Source organism: Parambassis ranga, chromosome 2 (assembly GCF_900634625.1).
Source record: "Parambassis ranga chromosome 2, fParRan2.1, whole genome shotgun sequence".
Lineage (NCBI taxonomy): Eukaryota > Metazoa > Chordata > Actinopteri > Ambassidae > Parambassis > Parambassis ranga.
Genome location: NC_041023.1, coordinates 17449763 through 17468565, shown reverse-complemented (window position 1 = coordinate 17468565; position 18803 = coordinate 17449763). Strand labels below are relative to the sequence as shown.

The 18803-nt window shown below is 40.1% G+C and overlaps 1 protein-coding gene across 2 annotated transcripts; it reads left to right on the top strand.

The window, feature by feature from the left end:
* The first annotated feature begins 78 nt into the window (after positions 1-78).
* On the top strand, positions 79-17896 carry top2b (DNA topoisomerase II beta). Of its 2 annotated transcripts, XM_028396016.1 has the most exons (37): positions 79-585; positions 2528-2689; positions 3633-3723; positions 4274-4337; positions 5559-5704; positions 5791-5888; positions 6364-6576; positions 6694-6867; positions 6956-7057; positions 7135-7272; positions 7359-7497; positions 7615-7772; positions 7853-7978; positions 8052-8162; positions 8280-8385; positions 8468-8577; positions 8781-8873; positions 8958-9072; positions 9178-9299; positions 9532-9680; positions 9786-10017; positions 10183-10317; positions 10420-10620; positions 10715-10910; positions 11021-11112; positions 11219-11374; positions 11514-11597; positions 12009-12206; positions 12308-12434; positions 12583-12735; positions 13665-13872; positions 13978-14060; positions 14180-14275; positions 14438-14569; positions 14647-14735; positions 14817-14993; positions 16255-17896. In XM_028396016.1, the coding sequence occupies exons 1-36, from the start codon at positions 544-546 to the stop codon at positions 14985-14987; spliced, it is 4812 nt and encodes a 1603-aa protein (XP_028251817.1). In that variant the 5' UTR covers positions 79-543; the 3' UTR covers positions 14988-14993; positions 16255-17896. The 2 variants fall into 2 exon arrangements, with proteins under 2 accessions (XP_028251817.1, XP_028251813.1); XM_028396012.1 differs by lacking the exon at positions 16255-17896 and having other exon boundaries at positions 14817-15307.
* The last annotated feature ends 907 nt before the right edge of the window (positions 17897-18803 follow it).

Below are 18803 nucleotides of genomic sequence, written 5' to 3'. Positions count from 1 at the left end.
TATTGGTCAAAATACCGGTGCCTTTGAAAAGCAGCCACCTGATTGGTCGGCTTATCTGCGAGACGATTCGCCGTCTATCTTGCAGATGGCGGAGCCGGACAGCGGGCGCTGCTGTTAGCTAATATTCGATTAATTTCTAAATAAAAAAGTATTTAATTCTATCCTTTTTACTACGTTTCAGTTAAACTAGTCCTTAATTGTTTTTAATATCCCTATGAAATTGTAAACCTATTTAATGCGTGCGTTTGTACAGTATTTATTTTACACCAAGTAGCCCGGTTAGCATCTTTGTTGGAAGTTTAGGCCTACTGTGCCACCGCTGGTCGATTTTAACAATAGCTGCGATACACTCCCCTCCTCTTGCTTGTTTTGATACATTCTGAGGATTACCTTCGAAGCAAACGAAGAAAGAACATGGGAGATAAACAGGGTTGGGTACCATTCAGCAAGTGAGGCGTTTGTTATGTTGGGGGATTTGTAATTTTACTGAAACGGAATATTTGGCGAGCTACATCACAAAAAAAATTAGGATCACAAAGGAAGATGTCCAACGGCGCTGCAGGAAGCGGGGCTCTGGCTTGGCTGGTAAGTTAGTTTGGCTCACAACTTAGATTTTGTTTGAACTTTATTGAATTTTCTGGCGTGTAGAGGACAATTTTATTCCTATACAACACACTGGATCGCCTTTAGCCTGAGTTAGCATTTAAATCCCCTTGCGAGTCAGTTATGTTTATTCTACTGCCCATACACGCTTCTGTTAAAACCCAGTCAGCTGCGGTCTCCATTTAAAAATCTGACCGGGTTACAAAGGCCGTGTCCCCGGTTCAAAGAGTTTCTCCGAAGCCAACAAAACAAACAACCCAAAAGTATCTTGTCACGGGGCCATGGTAAGGTAACCTGGGGTTTACAGGAGCCACGAGAACACATAGTTTATATCTTCATTGCAAAAATGAGGACATTAGTCCGCAGAAACATAAGTAAACTTAAAGTAATCATTATGTACGATGTTAATTACAGTGTTATCATCAATGAACAGAGTGCATCTCTTTATCCCCACTCTTAGGTGACACTTAAGATTATAAATCACTACTACTACTACTACTACTACAAGTTTAATCCGTAAGGATGAGCAGGAATTCCGTAGGATCAGACGCTATAAAGACCATAGTGACCCAGAACTCCACTGAGTTACTTACATTCACTGGTATTTTCTGTCCTTTGCAGAACTAGCATGTCTATATCTACTTAACTCCCTGCTGTATGTGTACTATTTAAGAGGTAGCATTTTAGTTTGAAGAGCAGGTCAGCGTGTGGTGGTTTGTTTACATGCATGTAAACAATATGGCTGTAATGAAATTACATGCTTCAAATACTACAGTGTACAGGAGGCAGCAATGCATATTTCATACAAAACATTTAAGCAGCTGTATGCTTGAGTGCAATGTAATAACATCTGGGGTACTATTTTACTATTTTTGCTTGTTTTTTGCCCTTTGTCCCTCTTATTAAGTTATTTTAATTATGTTGAATTTTTACCAATATGTGACAAACTGATGATGTTTTGCCGAATGCTTTTTTTGGCCCTAAGCCTTACCTACAATGAATAGACTTGACAGACTAGACAACTGGTTAAATTAAACTTATGGTTTTGGACAAATGTTAATGCAGAGCAACCGTGGTACCAGTTTTTCACACCACCACAGGCATACAGTATCCCTTTATACAGTTAATGCATAATTTTTCATACATTTGCTGATGGCCAATAGTTTATTTGAAGTCAAATATTTGCTAAAAAAGATTATAGATTGTTGTTATTATTATTATTATTATTATTATTATTATTATACATTCCTGATTTTAATTACTTGGCCTTAAAGGCTTAAAAATCAGACGCCAATTCTATTTTATTGCATTTTTGTTTCATCTATAATGAATCCACTTTTCCTAAAGTCTGTGACTTATAGTACATACTTGATGTCTTTTGTGTGTGTGTGTGTCTGTGGAAGGGTGGGGGTGGGATTTTGGCTGAGTGGTCTATGGGTGTCCGGGTCACAAGAGCAGTCATTAGTCTTCTGAAAACTGTCTTTCCCTTAGCTGCTAGGAATTCCTGCCGATTATTGAGTAATATATATATATATATATATATATATATATATATATATATATATATATATATATATATATATATATATATATATATATATATTCGAGCCTTGTCTCCTGTTAATAAGGTGTTAGTGCATTTTTTTGCTTTGAATATTAAATATTGAATTCAGTCTTACAATAAGGATTCTAGAAGGTTTACTGTATTCTGGAGTAGAGAAGAGGAATTTAGTTACAGCATAATGATCAGTAGACAGTTGTTTACTACAACTCATAAACCATCAGAGATGACTAGGGCGTGCTCCCAGCAGTGCTGAGGACTGATACTGCCATCAAAACCACAGCACAGATCATTTTCTTTCACGTCCCGGTGTCCTCCTTATGTTATGCATCTGCTAACAAGAAAAACAATTCTGCTACACAGGAGGCTGCAAATGGCAGAGGCGATACTGGAAAGATGGAAGCCGCCAAGAAAGAAAAGGCAAGCAAGTTGTCTGTAGAGCGAGTGTACCAGAAGAAGACCCAGTTAGAGCACATCCTTCTCCGTCCTGACACATACATTGGTACCGTGGAGCCTATTACTCAGGTAAATAAATGCTGCGAATTGCAAAATGTTATTATTTTCAAGAATGTCTGTGAATGTTTGTCTGACCCACTGACATTTTTGTAACACTTCCTGCACAGGTATAGGTGTAGGGCTAAATGGTAAAATATTTTTGGTGCTCTCCACAGACTATAGAACCTACTTTAACACAATCTTTGGCCAAATTTGCAGGTTTGACATTTCAAGAAGCATTTTGCATGTTACTCTTTACATATTGTGAAATGAGAGTAATCATGAGAGAACATATGTAGTATTAGCTGTTATCTGTTCCTCACATCTGTGCCATGTCTTTGACACCAGGTCATATGACACCAGGTTGGCTACTAAGTGAACAAGTAACAGTCAGAAAAATTAAGGTTTTCATCATAATCATCAGATCACAGAGACACCCATGACTAAAAAGATACTCTTTGATTACAATATGTGGATTGTGGTCAGATGCTGAAAATACAAAAGGGCAGAGGAGGAGATATATTGGCTGCATGTTGTTGTAAACACACACGTCACTTCCTGCTTTGCTTAGTTTCACATTCGAAGTGGCAGAAATCTGTGAAACCAACTCTGTGTGAAAAACAGAAGCTGGCGAAGTATGTGCACAGATGGTTGGAGGCTGATGTAAAATACTTAAGTATACAGTATGTTGTCTAAAGGCAATACTATTTACAATCGAGCTTCCCAAACAATTGGAGCATGGTCTGTCAGTGGCCTGCTTTGGTTTAAGTGTTGATGTATTGGCATCAGAATTCTGCAGCCAATAGAAAGTAGTTAAATTAATGTTATTACATGGATAAGCTATATCTATCTATCTATCTATCTATCTATCTATCTATCTATCTATCTATCTATCTATCTATCTATCTATCTATCTATCTATCTATCTATCTATTTCATTCATTCATTCATTCATTCATTCATTTATTTTCAGCAAATGTGGGTCTTTGATGAAGACATTGGAATGAACCAGAGGGAAATCACCTATGTCCCTGGACTCTACAAAATCTTTGATGAAATTCTTGGTGAGTAAATCTGAATAGTCATTTGAGACTGACACTAAAGGCATAATATTACTGTAAAATTATCAGCATCATCTATGGAGTCAGTGTGCTGTTGGTACCGCTCAGCATCAACAGCACACTGTGCAGATCAGTGCTACTGGTTATTGTATTAAACACACATTTCTATTGCAAATTAAAGTTTAATTAGGTAATCTGTCTGTTAGATATTGTCTTTAATGACTTGCTTACATGAATGCTGTGCTAGAAGAGTATCTATGTTGTAATCATATTAGAGTGATGCTACACAACACTGTTCTTACCACATGAGAGTGCTGTTGAAAATCACTTTCTTCCTTGAAGCGCTTGCCCTCTTTGTCTGTGTGTGTATGTGTGTGTTTGATTAATAATCGTTTACTTAGATATTACTGCTGTGTCCATGTAATTATACAGAAGATGCATTTAATTGCTCTATATTGTAAGGTCCAGCTGCTGGCGTCCTTAATGAAATATGTGTTTTGAAAGCAATGTTTGCTACTTGAACTTTGCTTTAATGCTTCTGTTTTTTTGACAGTCAATGCCGCAGACAACAAACAAAGGGACAAGAACATGACTGCCATTAAGATCACCATTGACCCGTGAGTGCATCATTATATGATTTAATAAACAGAGTGAATTTCTGTCTAAATGTAGTTAAATTGACGTTTTTGGTAGGCAAATATATTTTTCTATGACCGATGCTGATCTTTGAACACATAGTTTTTTTTCCTCATTAATAAGAGTTGTTAAGATTGCCTTGCATACTTTGAAGCAATAAAGCTTCAGTAATTTTTTTCTTTGTCAGTATGCTGTGATACTTAAGCACAACTGCTTATATTTAGCTGTGCGTTCTATTGTATGTGTTGTGAATGCATAGAGTAGTCAGAGTAGATTTGATACGTGGATCTTCATTGTAGAATGAGGCTTTAGTGCTTGTTTTATATGCCATCTGCATCCACATCTGACTGCCCAAACATCACCGTGTCCTTCAGCTGAGCTGCTGCTCTCTGTCTCACGTCCCCTGCCGTATAAATGATACAGTACCGCGAGCCTGCTGCAGTCAGTTCTCTGCTGATAATGTAATCTCGGTGCTCCCTCTGCCTGTTTGGTACTGACCTTATTAAAAGCTTATGTCTTGTGTTGAGTCAGCACCAACCATGGGTCCTGGATCCTAGGTAATTCGGACATGATTTCATATTTTGTTATCCTTTTTTAATTGCAATGTAGCACCTCTTTTAATTTAAATGTGCCCCCTATTATTGGAATATGATGACAGCCAGACAAGAAGCACCATGTTACCCCTTGCTTTTTCTGCTGTCTAAACAACTTAGCAGTACAAATCATCTGCTGGTCATTTAGAAGTCCTTGAACCAAGTTACATAAAAAACATTAGCAGACGCAGCAGAGGCGGTGGATAGACCAGTAATAAAACAGTATAGTTGTGAAACGTATATCATCTCTAAACTCCATAAATCTGTGAACTATCGGTGTTGTTAATATACTAGCCAGCATTAAAATATAAAGAACACAAGTTGTATTTCTTCACATTAGACTGAGACATTTGCAAGAGGGCAGATAAAGCTCAATATCTTGATATAAACCTCATCGATTATTTATAAAATGACACTGACTGAATTTCTATCCTAAAGGATTTAACTTATTTATTCTCTTCACTATAAGCTTGGCTGAAAATTAATGAATGCTGTCAAGAATTACTTCATTTTCTGGCCCTGTGCCTCTTAGTAGTAAAGAACACCCAATATAATTTTCTGTAGTTAGCTTTTTGCCCTCATTTGTGCCTTTTATTCTTCCTCTTCCAGTGAGTCCAACACCATTTCTATCTGGAACAACGGGAAAGGAATCCCTGTGGTGGAGCATAAAGATGAGAAGATGTATGTCCCAGCTCTCATTTTCGGCCACCTGCTAACCTCTAGCAACTATGACGATGATGAGAAGAAGGTCACAGGTTAGAGTTTAACGCCTTAATTAGTAGTAATTATAAGCAATGCAGATTGCTGAATGCCTCTAACTACCATATCATTTTATATTCAGGTGGAAGAAATGGGTACGGTGCTAAACTCTGCAACATCTTCAGTACCAAGTTCACAGTGGAAACTGCCTGCAAGGAGTACAGACACAGTTTCAAACAGGTAAGGTGCCCATTCTCCCAAAAGGCTGCAGTGTAACGGGATTAAAAAAAGGTTCAAATTACAGTCAGAGTAACACATTTCTTGTGAACTCCAAGTAGTACATGGATGTTTATAGTAGAAACTGTTTTATGCAATTTGTAAATTACACTTCAGTCATTGTCATTCCAAGGGCATAGTCTTACCTGATGTAATATGTTAATTGTATATATAATCTTCACCAGTGCTACTTGATCTATGAAATAAGCAATTGCTGTTTTTATAGGATCGTCATATGTGGTCACACGTCCGGTAAGGTTGTGTTGCACCCTCATGGGCTGTACAGGCACATCACTGGGTGTTTTTATATCAAGGTTGTGTGGATATTGGACTAAACACACATACAGGGTGGTTTGAGTGAAGCAATAGGATGTGGATGGCATAAAATAATACTCCTCTGGAAACAGCAGCTTCATGTATTTTGTTTAACCCTCCTCAGACATGGCAGAATAACATGACCAAGACCTCAGACCCCAAAATCAAGTTCTTTGACGGGGACGACTTCACCTGTGTGATGTTCCAGCCAGACTTGGCCAAGTTCAAGATGGAGAAACTTGACAAGGACATTGTAGCACTTCTTACCCGCAGAGCATACGATGTAGCTGGCTCCTGTCGGGGGGTAAAAGTCATGCTAAATGGCAAAAAATTACCTGTAAGTTTAATTTTTTTTCTTTTGTTGTTGCTGGCCTGAAAGCAGTTGACTTTTTTCCAATTATGCAGATGAATATTTGTCATTGAACCTGACCTGTATTTTCCTCTGGCACCTTAGGTTAATGGGTTCCGCAGCTATGTGGATCTGTATGTGAAGGACAAACTGGACGAGACAGGTGTGGCCCTGAAGGTTGTAAATGAAACTGTGAACGATCGTTGGGAGGTTTGCCTCACCATGAGCGAGAAAGGATTCCAGCAAATCAGCTTTGTAAACAGCATCGCCACTACAAAGGTGAATACCAGCAGTGGATAAAAGTGGAGGAAATAAACATGAATTTAAAGCAAGAACTGTTTTTTAATACAGAGACTGTGTTTTTCAGGGTGGCCGACACATTGACTATGTGGTGGACCAGATTGTATCCAAACTTATTGAGGTGGTGAAGAAGAAAAACAAAGCTGGAGTGTCTGTCAAACCTTTCCAGGTGACTTATCAAAGGATCTGCGACTGTGGTGATTTTACTGCAGACATGTGTTGACCTTCCTGCTATTTGTGCTCCAGGTGAAGAACCACTTGTGGGTGTTTGTGAATGCTCTGATCGAGAACCCCACGTTTGACTCCCAGACAAAGGAGAACATGACACTCCAGACCAAGAGCTTTGGGTCCAAGTGCCTTCTGTCAGAGAAGTTTATCAAGGCTGTAAGGATATTTCCTGATGTTCATGAATGGTCTAGAGTAGCAGGTCATTTTTCAAAAGAAAATTTTGTCAACTTTGTCACCCGTAGGCAACCAACTGTGGAATTGTGGAGAGTATACTCAACTGGGTGAAGTTTAAAGCTCAGACACAACTGAATAAAAAGTGCTCATCTGTGAAGCACAGCAAAATCAAAGGCATCCCCAAGCTAGATGATGCCAACGATGCAGGTGTGTTTTTACATTTATTACAAATGTGTGTAAGAAGGTGGTATCCTGAATGCTAGCCACCAGATGCTAAGCTGGCTGTGATTGATGCTAAATGCTGTGTTCTTATCTGTGTTCAAGGTGGCAAACACTCATCTGAATGCACACTCATCCTGACTGAGGGAGATTCAGCCAAGTCTCTGGCTGTCTCCGGACTTGGTGTCATCGGGCGTGATCGATACGGAGTGTTCCCACTAAGAGGAAAGATCCTGAACGTGCGAGAGGCCACACACAAGCAGGTATAAGACTGAATTACGACATTTATCCTGTGATAATCAATGCTTTTTTTTGGATCTGACATTATCCTTTTCCCCAACAGATTATGGAGAACGCAGAGATTAACAACATAATCAAAATCGTCGGCCTCCAGTACAAAAAGAGCTACGATGACCCAGAATCTCTCAGGAGTCTGCGCTATGGCAAGATCATGATTATGACAGATCAGGTTAGCTGCTTCATTCCTGCTGTCTTAGCAGCTCTGCTCAGAAAGTTGTGATAACATTTTCATATTGTCCCAGGATCAAGATGGTTCCCACATCAAAGGTCTGCTGATCAACTTCTTCCATCACAACTGGCCCTCTCTGCTGAAACACACATTCCTGGAGGAGTTTATCACACCCATTGTCAAAGTAAGAATGAAGACAGAAGGATGCACATAATTGTCATCATTTGTGAGATATTCAGATGAAGCCGCTTCCTTTGATTGGTGGACAAGTTAATATATTAACCCCCCCTCCTTTCCACAGGCGACCAAGAACAAGCAGGAGGTGGCGTTTTACAGCATTCCAGAATTTGATGAATGGAAGAAACAAACAGAGAATTATAAAACTTGGCACATAAAGTATTACAAAGGTCTGCTCCTGAAATATTTATTATCCTGAACTTTTTCCACTTTCTATTTTCCATTTGAAGACATCCTGTTTCTGTTGTTCAGGTTTGGGTACAAGTACAAGCAAAGAGGCAAAGGAATACTTTGCTGACATGGAGAAGCACCGGATCACATTCAGATACGGTGGTGCAGAAGATGATGCTGCCATCACTCTAGTGAGTTTGGTGCTTCTGTTCTGTACAGAAATGATTAAAAAAAAATAATAATAATAAATTACTGCAGGTGGAAAATAGCATTGTTGCACTGTGTGCAACATTCGCCTTCAGGTTTCTCATAGAAATAAGAGCTTCAATGGCATATGTGTGTGCTAAAATGAGTACATGGACCCTGATCGCCTGTTATCTTTCTTTTCCTGTAGGCCTTCAGTAAGAAAAAGACAGATGACAGGAAGGAGTGGCTAACTAACTTCATGGAGGACCGGCGTCAAAGGAGGATGCACGGACTGCCAGAGGTTTGTGGTTTGTGGCATCACTCAAAATAGTTCTTTTCCAAAAAGACTTAACATTAATGTATTCATTTCTCTTTTTTTTCATAGCAATACCTTTATGGGACTCAAGCCAAGCACCTCTCCTACAACGATTTCATCAACAAAGAGCTAATTCTGTTCTCCAACTCTGACAATGAGAGATCCATTCCATCCTTGGTTGATGGTTTGTATTGCTTATGTTGTTAACACATAAAGTTGATACTGCTTAAAACTCTGATATCTCTTATCTGTATTGACTTGGGGAAAAAACATGTATATGTGCTTTCAGGTATGAAGCCTGGTCAGAGGAAGGTGCTGTTTACCTGCATGAAGAGGAATGACAAAAGGGAAGTGAAGGTTGCGCAGCTAGCTGGTTCAGTAGCAGAGATGTCTGCTTACCATCATGGAGAGGTACAGTCCCGTTTTCAACTGTGTACTATGCATAGTGACCTGGGTAACAAAAGAATTTGTTCCAAAGTACCGTACCATCTTTTGTACCGGTATGCTAGCTTATTGAGGTATTGAGTGTGTTTATGTGACTGTAAGGATTACAATTATTACTATCTTGGTTATAGATTACTCTATGTTCTTTTCTATGTATGGTTACTGACCACCAACATAAACATCTCATTTGTCCATGCAGCAAGCTCTCATGATGACCATTGTGAACTTGGCCCAGAACTTTGTGGGCAGCAATAATGTAAACATCCTGCAGCCTCTGGGTCAGTTTGGTACCCGCATCAATGGAGGCAAAGATGCTGCCAGCCCGCGTTATATTTTCACCATGCTCAGGTAAAAACTGTCTTTTTCTGTTTTCGTCATACCTATATTTCTGTTCTTTAAATTAGTTTAATGTCTCTATCAAGCTTCCTAACAGTGGTGTTTTTTTTCCCACAGTCCTCTGGCCAAGCTTTTGTTCCCAGCCATGGACAACAACCTGCTCAAGTTCCTGTTCGATGACAACCAGAAGGTTGAACCAGAGTGGTACATTCCTATCATCCCAATGGTGCTGGTGAACGGCGCAGAGGGTATCGGGACGGGTTGGGCATGTAAGATCCCTAATTACGACCCCCGGGAGATCGTCAACAACATCAATAGAATGCTCAAGCACCAGGACCCCCTGCCAATGGTAAACGGACTCATGTCTTGGAGCATAATGTGAAACTATTGACCATAAGTAGAGCTATGCGGTGTCATTGTATCTCAACCTTCTCACTAGAAAAACTAAACTGTAAAACATAGAATGATTTATCCTGTAGTCTGCCAGAGAGTTAACTCTTTTTTTAATCTACAGCTTCCCAGCTACAAAAACTTCAAAGGTGTGATCCATGAACTGGGTCAGAATCAGTACCTGGTCAGTGGAGAGGTGTCAGTCTTAGACAAAAACACAATCGAGATCACAGAGCTTCCTGTCCGGACATGGACACAGGTACTGTTCAGTATTTGTCCCCTGAAATATTTTGAATTCATATCTGTCATTTGTAATTAAACACAACAGTCTTCAATATTAAAATCTTGTTCATGCGTTTAGGCCTATAAGGAGTCCGTACTGGAGCCCATGCTTCAGGGCACTGAGAAGACGCCAGCTCTCATCAATGACTATAAAGAATACCACACAGATACCACAGTCAAGTTTGTGGTTCGCATGTCTGAAGAGAAGCTGGCTCAGGCCGAGGCAGCTGGCCTTCACAAAGTCTTTAAACTACAGTCCAGCCTCACCTGTAACTCCATGGTAAATAGGCACATTGGCTTCTAATTTTTTGTTCTATGTAGAAAAATGGTTCCATGGTTATTGATCAGATTACTATGAACTACTCAAATCTCAGGTGCTGTTTGACCACATGGGCTGTCTGAAGAGGTACGATTCAGTCCAAGACATACTTAAGGAGTTCTTTGAGCTCCGCCTGCACTACTACAAACTGAGGAAGGACTGGTTACTGGGCAGCCTGGGAGCAGAGGCTGCCAAACTCTCCAACCAGGCACGTTTTGTACTGGAGAAAATCGAAGGAAAAATTTCAATCGGTAGGAACTCTGAATTTATATGTGTATATATGTATATATATATAGTATTTATGCTCCAGCTCCTTCAGAGAACGAGAGACTTAGAGTATCTTTTCTTTTGATTCAAACAGAGAACAAATCCAAGCGTGAACTGATCCGCATGCTGGTACAGAAAGGCTATGAATCAGATCCAGTGGCTGCCTGGGTCAGGGCGCAGGAAAAGGTACAACACAGCTGCTAGAAGTGCTAAAGAAATGACAGAAAAGACATTAAACATGACAGAAAACCCAAGAGAACAACATGAGTGGAATCTTGTTTTTCACCGACAGGCTCAGGAAGAAGATTACTGTGAAGGAAATGACAGCGACAGCTCATTGGACTCAGGCTCCTCATCAGGACCAAACTTCAATTACATCCTTAACATGTCTCTGTGGTGCCTGACTAAAGAGAAGGTGGAGGAGCTGCTTAAACAGAGAGACATAAAGGTTTGTTTTGTCACATATCACATAAACCTGTCCTGTACTGATCACAGTCTCATGGGTTTTGTTTCACTCTTAAGATACAGAATGTGAAAATGTGTGATACATATGTGTTGATTAACAAAGTGAACGTCTGTTTGTGCAGAGAGTAGAGCTAAATGACCTGCAAAAGAAATCTTCAGAGGATCTGTGGAAGGAGGACTTGGCGGTCTTCATTGAAGAGCTAGATGTAAGTTTTGAATCTGTCAGCAATAGATGACAGCAATGACAGCGAGATGCATCGGTTGTTTTTAGTGCCTTCTATGTGCACATGCTTCTTACAAAGACTGCAAAATCATCTATCCACATGCTAACTGCTACTTGCTAGCTTTTGAAGATCTTCAGCAGCTTTTTGTTTTCTTTTTAGCAATTCATAAGCTCAAGTTAGCATACAGAAACACACCTGTGTTCTTTGGATAGTGCCTGCAAGTTTGCAACTGCAACCCGTGGTAATGGCGCATCATCTAAACACACCTTAATCGCACTCGACAGAGTGTCAAGAGACATAGATAGATACATAGATAGCTACATGATGCATATATTAGTTCTATATATTATTATTACTGTTATGTGAATAAATTGCTGGTGCTTTATTTTTCAGAATGTGGAGGCTCAGGAGCGAGAGGAGATGCAGAATGCTGGAAAGGCCATCAAACTGGTTAAAGGAAAAGTGGGCAAACCTAAAGCGAAGAAGCTGAACCTTGAGGAGACTTTGCCGTCACCTTTTGGCCGCAGGGTGGAGCCTCCAACTCAGCCATTCAAATCAGATGCATCCAAGAAACTGACCAAAAAGAAGAAGGTACGGTAATGCCAAAAGAATATTGTGGCATTCACAAGAAAACAATTTATCATTTAACTGAAAAAAATTCAGTAACATGAAAGGATTTGTTCTTCACTCAGGGCGACATAGACACGACTGTGAAGTTAGAGTTGGATGATGATGGTTTAGGTGGCGAGGGAGCAACGGGAGAAAACTCTGTACCCAAACCAAAAGCTCCACGTGTCAAGAAAGAGAAGAAAGAACCTGGTGTGTACCATTTACTGTGCATCGTTCCACTCCAAAAAAACAGAACGGGGACTGGTTTGGACTGGTTTACTCCAGGTTTTCCAGTGCAGTGAAAAATACAATAGTATTAGTACTGATATTGACACTCGTTGCTGTATTTTTGTTACAGCAACTCCGAGAGTGAAGAAAGTGCCAACACCCAAAGGTGCTAAGAAAGTGAAGAAGAGAAACCCATGGTCTGAAGATGAGCTTAACTCTGACAGTGACCTAGAGAACAGCGAACCCGTCATTCCCAGAGAGACGAAGTCCCAGAGGGCATCAGGTACAGCCATGTCCAGCATCACCATCAGTTTATTGTTCATATTTACAACAAATCCAAAAACAAAAAGTCTGATTCCTGCACCACAGAGCTCCATTGTTATCCACTACTGCACTGGATGGCATCTTTACTTGGAATTAGGGATTTCCCGATCAGATTTTTTTGCCTCCGAGTCATTTGATTTTGAGTATCTGCCGATTGGGAGGTACTGTCCAATTCCTAACGAGTCTGAAATCACGTAAAAAAATTTCTGGTCACGTGATCGGATCGGGACATCCCTACTTAGAATATATAGTTTGTAGAGTATTATGACTCACAACCACTGCCCTGCTGTCTCAAATTGTGTCACTGTGGCATTACATGACTGTCCCCTTTTAAAGGCTACTTCAAATGCAGCTGACCATTGTCTATTAACATATGTTAACATGTACATTGAGTCGCTAAGTAACAGGAGCAGCACATTGTGATAAGGAAGTCTTTTGTCCTATTGAAAATCATTGGTGCAACCTTCAGGGACTACAGCTGTGGTCTATGAAGCACAGACCTCTGTAGACCACATCTTTAAGAGGATGCATCCTCCTTACTATACCTAGTCTAGTAGTTATAGAGAGTAGCATAGTGCACAAAGTCATGTTAGGGCTCTCTTCCCTTTTACATGATTTTGCCGTTTCTATATAAATGAAACCATGATGACTAAAAATTTGATAGGAGAAACGCCCAAAGCTGCCTGGGGATCAGAGGTTTAAAACGCACACGTCGCTGAACAAAATTTTCAAAGCATTTTTAGAATGCATGCTCTGCACTTATATTTGTAAATAGCTGATTAGCCACTGACAGCACCGCCTGATGTAACACAGCCGTAACACTAATAATTATTGTGCAAAGTGTCAGAATCCCTGCCAGTCTAAACATGTCTGACTCTCGTCTCTCAGCCTCCAAGCCAAAATACACGTTCGACTTCTCAGAGGAGGAGGCAGATGAAGAGGAGAATGGAGATGACGACGGGGCTACATCTCCAGTCAGGTCATTCAAAGAGGACTTCAGTTTCTCTGACACCAAGGACCGCTACAATGACCATGACGATGACGAAGATGACGACAACCTGGAGTCCTACACGTCTTCTTCCAGACTACAGACCACGTAAGATTGTCTTGCTTTCCAGCTTTTTTTTAGGCCTACTATGTCCCCAGTTTTGTTGCATGTCAGTGACCCTGTCTACCCTCTCACATTCTGTTATGTCTAAAGGTCTACAACTGCAGCTACAAAGAAGGAAACAACCAGCATCTTCTCATCCAAGTCAGCCTTCTCTGAAAAAAGCAATGACAGTGGTGAGTATCAGCTCAGCTCCAAGCTTTTACAAACACTACCGTTAGTATTTAATTTGGAGATGTCTGTATGAGTAATGGTTTGTTTTGCACGCCTTTGACCTGATTCATTTGTTTTCCAGATGCGTTCAAGTCTGACAGCGACAATGACAACGGCCCAGTGTTCTCTGCTTTCTCCAGTAGCTCTGCATTCGACAAACTATCGCCAGCAAAAAAAGGTAATGTCCCTTTATGTCCTGCAGAGGGTGCTCCAAGTACTTTGAATTGCAGTTTTCCCCATGATATTGAAGTAGATAATCACCATTGTAATAACATAGGTGTCCCATTAAGGTCACGTATGTGCACACTATTAAATAATGTTTTTGTTCTCTGGTGTGCAGCAGCTAAAAAGCCCTCTGATGCAGCTCCTAAACCTAAGAAAACACCAGCACCAAAAGCAAAGAAGCCAGATAAATCCATCTGGGACTCTGACTCCGACACTGGCTCCAAAAAGACCACACCAGCCCTTAAAGGTACTGTACACATTCTTAGTTTTGCCCTAAACCGCATACAATTTTGGACTTTTAGTCAGTTTTTGTTCTTGTTGCAGGTAAGGGCCGGGGGAGGAAGAGGAAGGGCTCTGGCTCCGAAGATGAGTACAATCCGAAGAAGAAAGCACCAAAATCAGCTAGCAGCAAAGTGAGTGTTTCTGTATTTATATCAGCCACATGCAAAGAATGCCTTCATAAAGCAACCCTCCTCCCTCATCTTCCTCCACAGAAGCCACAGAAGCCTCCATCCGACGACGATGACGATGACGATGATGGCAACGACCTGAACACCATGAGCGCCCTTTCCCGCGACCGACCAGGCCGTGCCAAGAGGGATGTCAAGTACTTCGACGAGTCCGACCGCGAAGAAGACGACGATGAAGACGATGACATGTTCTAAAGCAAAGTTAGTCACATTCAGACACACTCCACTTGTAAGGAAGTTTCCTCCTTGCGTGTTCCCACAGACTTTTGTACATTTCCTGTTTCATTTTCTTTTCATTAATGGTGACGTTTAATGATTTTTATTGTGTAGGTGTTTTACACTTTTTATTATGATACATATAGAGGTTTCTTTTTTTATGCTCATTGAAATGTTATGTATTTGTCTGAAGCAGCTTTTAGAAGTTTAGAATGCGGTGCTTTAGCACATCTTAATTGTTAAAATACTATGTAACTTTTTGAACATGAAGTTGAAAGTAAACAAGGAAATGTCCTGGGTTTGTTGGTCTGACTCTCTCTGACACCGATGAATGCTGATAGACACAATGGAGAGCAGCAAAAAGATTTAGCACCGTTAAAAAGCAGTTAAAAAAAGTATCTTTCTGGCATTCGAAGTGGAAGTTCTTTAAGTGCTCATGCCAGAACACCGTCTTCACATCCAAACCCTAACAAATCTAAGAGGAGCAGTTACACAACCATACACAAGGAAGCTACCAAAAAGCTTCTGTGGGATTTGAGCAACACAGTGTGAAGGTATCCACAAATAGACTTTGCTACTTCTCTGCTGGGTAGAACTACATCAGCTCCGACATCCTTTGAGTATTCTGGAGCAGGAGCAGTCTAGGGAGCCCGTCACACTCCTGCCTCCAGAAGAAGCATAGTCTGAGCCAATCAAGACCCACAGAACCTCTCATCACTTGACATGTCTGACATGGCTGTCCAAAGCAGCAGCAGCAGGGTGCCCCAGTGAAGGATGTTTGCATACTGGCAGATGAGCATCTGACTTTTTCTGTTTTGTGTCAATCTGCATATAGGTTTCTCAACAAAGCCTGTGTTAATGCTGCTGTGATTTGGTGCCATCTAGTGTGTAATCAACTTACTGCATATTTGCCTTAGCAAATGTAGACTAAAATTACTCCACTTGCACAACTTTCTACTGCAAGAATGTAGTTTGTTTTTTTTTCATACTGAGGATAATAATATCTGGACAAAGTCTTTGTTCTATAGTTTGATATTATTATGGTGTCAAGACAGTGCACTCACAGATAAAAAGTGTACTTTATTTTACACAAACGGGCCAATGGTCAATGGCAATTTTATTATGTAGTATAACTGTTTTCCTGGCATCACAGTTATCCTGTGATAACTATGAGGAGATTAGCTTAACTGTAGCATATTATGATTGAATACTGTCAATTTTAAAAAACCTTCTCATGTTTCCATAGAAACCCTGGGATGTACAATAGGAACAGGAGCCTCGTCTGGTTCCTGATGACGCAATAAAGCCAGGCCTATGTGATCAAAAGAAAATGGACACCACGTGCAGCTTTACCTGGTCTGTTTTTAGTTGAAAATGGACTTTGGACCACTGAGCAGTAGACCAGTTCTTTTTCTCTTTAGCCCAGTTAAGACACTTCAGTTGTTGTCTCTGGTTCAGGTAATGCAAGGAATTCAACAATTGCAGCCAAATTGTTGTGTGGACCCAAACGCATTCAAATCAAAGACAAAAGTTAAACAAAAGGGGACTTTAATAATTAAGCCAAAAACACAATGAAAACCAAAAGAGGCCAAGAGTAAAACATAAACTAAACAAACCAAGGTACTGACAATCCAAAACGGGGGAACTGGTGACCCGGAACACACTAAGGGACACAGCGGTACAGCACAGGACACGACACCGGGGAAACAGACGGACTGACAAATACAAAGAGAAGCACAAGACTTAGTTAGGTAAGAAATAAAACCCAACAACAGAAATGCAAACAGGACCATGTAAGTACACATACTACAAACAGAATCTAAAACAAAAAACAAGAACACAGAACACAGGATCATAACACTACTTCCTTGATACACACACTACTTCTTGTGAACGAGTGCTTTCCCTTCAGGAGCACAACTACTGTCAGCTGTTACGGTTTCAGTGTGAGCAGTTTACTAGCAGCATCTCTCCTCCTATGTATAGTTGTCCACTAAGCCGGGATCAGCCACAGTTTATCTTCCCCCATCAGATCAATAATTATAGTCCTTGGATTGATGCAGAATAGGGACTTTAAAATAGATGATGGGTTTATACATGGCCGAGTACAGAGTGTTACCTGGGAAAATAAACAGGACCTTTGGATTACAAGTATGTTTTCTATCAAATAGGCTCTCTAAAAGAGAAGATCAGTATTATTTTTCAGGACAAACAGGGCATCTGGCTTTGTAATAAACCTGTTAAGAACACACACAAGCTCTTCATGAGGGCCTAGGTGTTGTGATGCGTGATGCAATATTCATAATGGTGATGATGGATTTCTATGAATTGGTGCAATGCTTTTCACAGAAATAGTTTTGTGTTATCTTACGGGGAGGACTTATTACCATGGCAACCAAAAACGGTGAAACCAGGATTGTACAATGTACAAACACAAAACATGATCTTTACTTCAGCCTTTACCCCACTGCACGTGCTATTTGATCAATCAGTTTAGTGTGTATATATAATGAAGGTTTAGATGACAAAACTTTGTGTGCATGTAGTGGCTGGGTGTCCACATAATTTTGTCCATTTAGCATTTGTCTAATTATATACAGTCCACAGCACAGCTAGGACAGGAGGAAGAAACAGTATAGGAGGGAACAAGCCAGTGAGAGAAGGCCTGATTGTGTCAGGTGATTTTTGTTTGATTATTACTATTTGACTATAACTCTTTATCTATGCTGAAATACAATGCAGACAGTCAGTCACATTACAAGTGAACAAGTCTTGGTTTTTGTTCATCATTTTTCATAAAGTTCTTCTTATTTCAGTTATTGTCTCTGGTTCAGGTGAGGCTTAACACAAGGAATTCAACAATTGTAGCCAAATTAATTGACACATCTGTGCGTGGTGAGTCTTGAGCACTGGCTCCTTGTGAAGTTCCCCCAAATTCTTGAAAAGTGATGTTAGGGTTAGTTCTCATTTCAGTTACATACAAGGTGAGTGTGCAGTTTGCAAGGTTAAAATCTCATATCAAGCAGCTGCATGGGCACATAGAGCTGTACATCCATCAGTGCTAGTAGTAGCTAGTAGTTTAAAATTTTATAGGTATTATAGGCTACATACAATCATTGGACATTGGATCTTTTTGTCAAATTGGCTAATATTTTTTTGTAATTTAAAATGTATTTTTTGTACACACAGCACTCTGTTCAGTATAATAAGCCATAAAAATAAGAAACATTTGATATCACATAGGTTTTGTACACTAGTAATTATTTTCACAAATAATTTGACATTATTTTTAATAATAAATTAATTTAAGCAAAACAATACATAAAAAAAGAGCTGGCTCTTTTTACTGAGCCAATTCATAAGAACCTGTTCTCTTAAAAGATACCAAATTCCCATCACTATTCTTGGATGGGCTTTTGTTTGACGATCCTCCCAAGTCTGCAGACATTCCTGCTGCTTGTTCATCTTTTCCTAACACACTTTCCGATACGCTTCCCAGTCAGCCTCTTTAGCAAATAGGTTTTTGTGGTTTAGGGTGTCAATGGCTGTCTTCTGGAGATCTGTCATGTCTGCAGTCTTCCCCGCAATTGTGTCTCCTACTGAACCAGCTTAAGAGACCATTTAAAGGGTTGGGATACCTTTGCAGGTGTTCTGAGTTCATTGACTGATTACAGTGTGGCATCACTAGAATATTACAATATTGAAGTTTTGTGAGAGTATTAATTAACTGTAAGCCATAATCGTTACAATCAAAAGACACACTGTGGGTACTGAATCTATATATTAGCTGTCTTT

Excerpts from the sequence above, each read along its gene's own strand:
- top2b (XM_028396016.1), top strand. The coding sequence starts at position 544 with ATGTCCAACGGCGCTGCAGGAAGCGGGGCTCTGGCTTGGCTG. Across the intron at positions 4,338-5,558 it reads ATTAAGATCACCATTGACCC|TGAGTCCAACACCATTTCTA; the intron begins GTGAGTGCATCA and ends TTCCTCTTCCAG. Across the intron at positions 7,273-7,358 it reads CAGAGAAGTTTATCAAGGCT|GCAACCAACTGTGGAATTGT; the intron begins GTAAGGATATTT and ends TGTCACCCGTAG.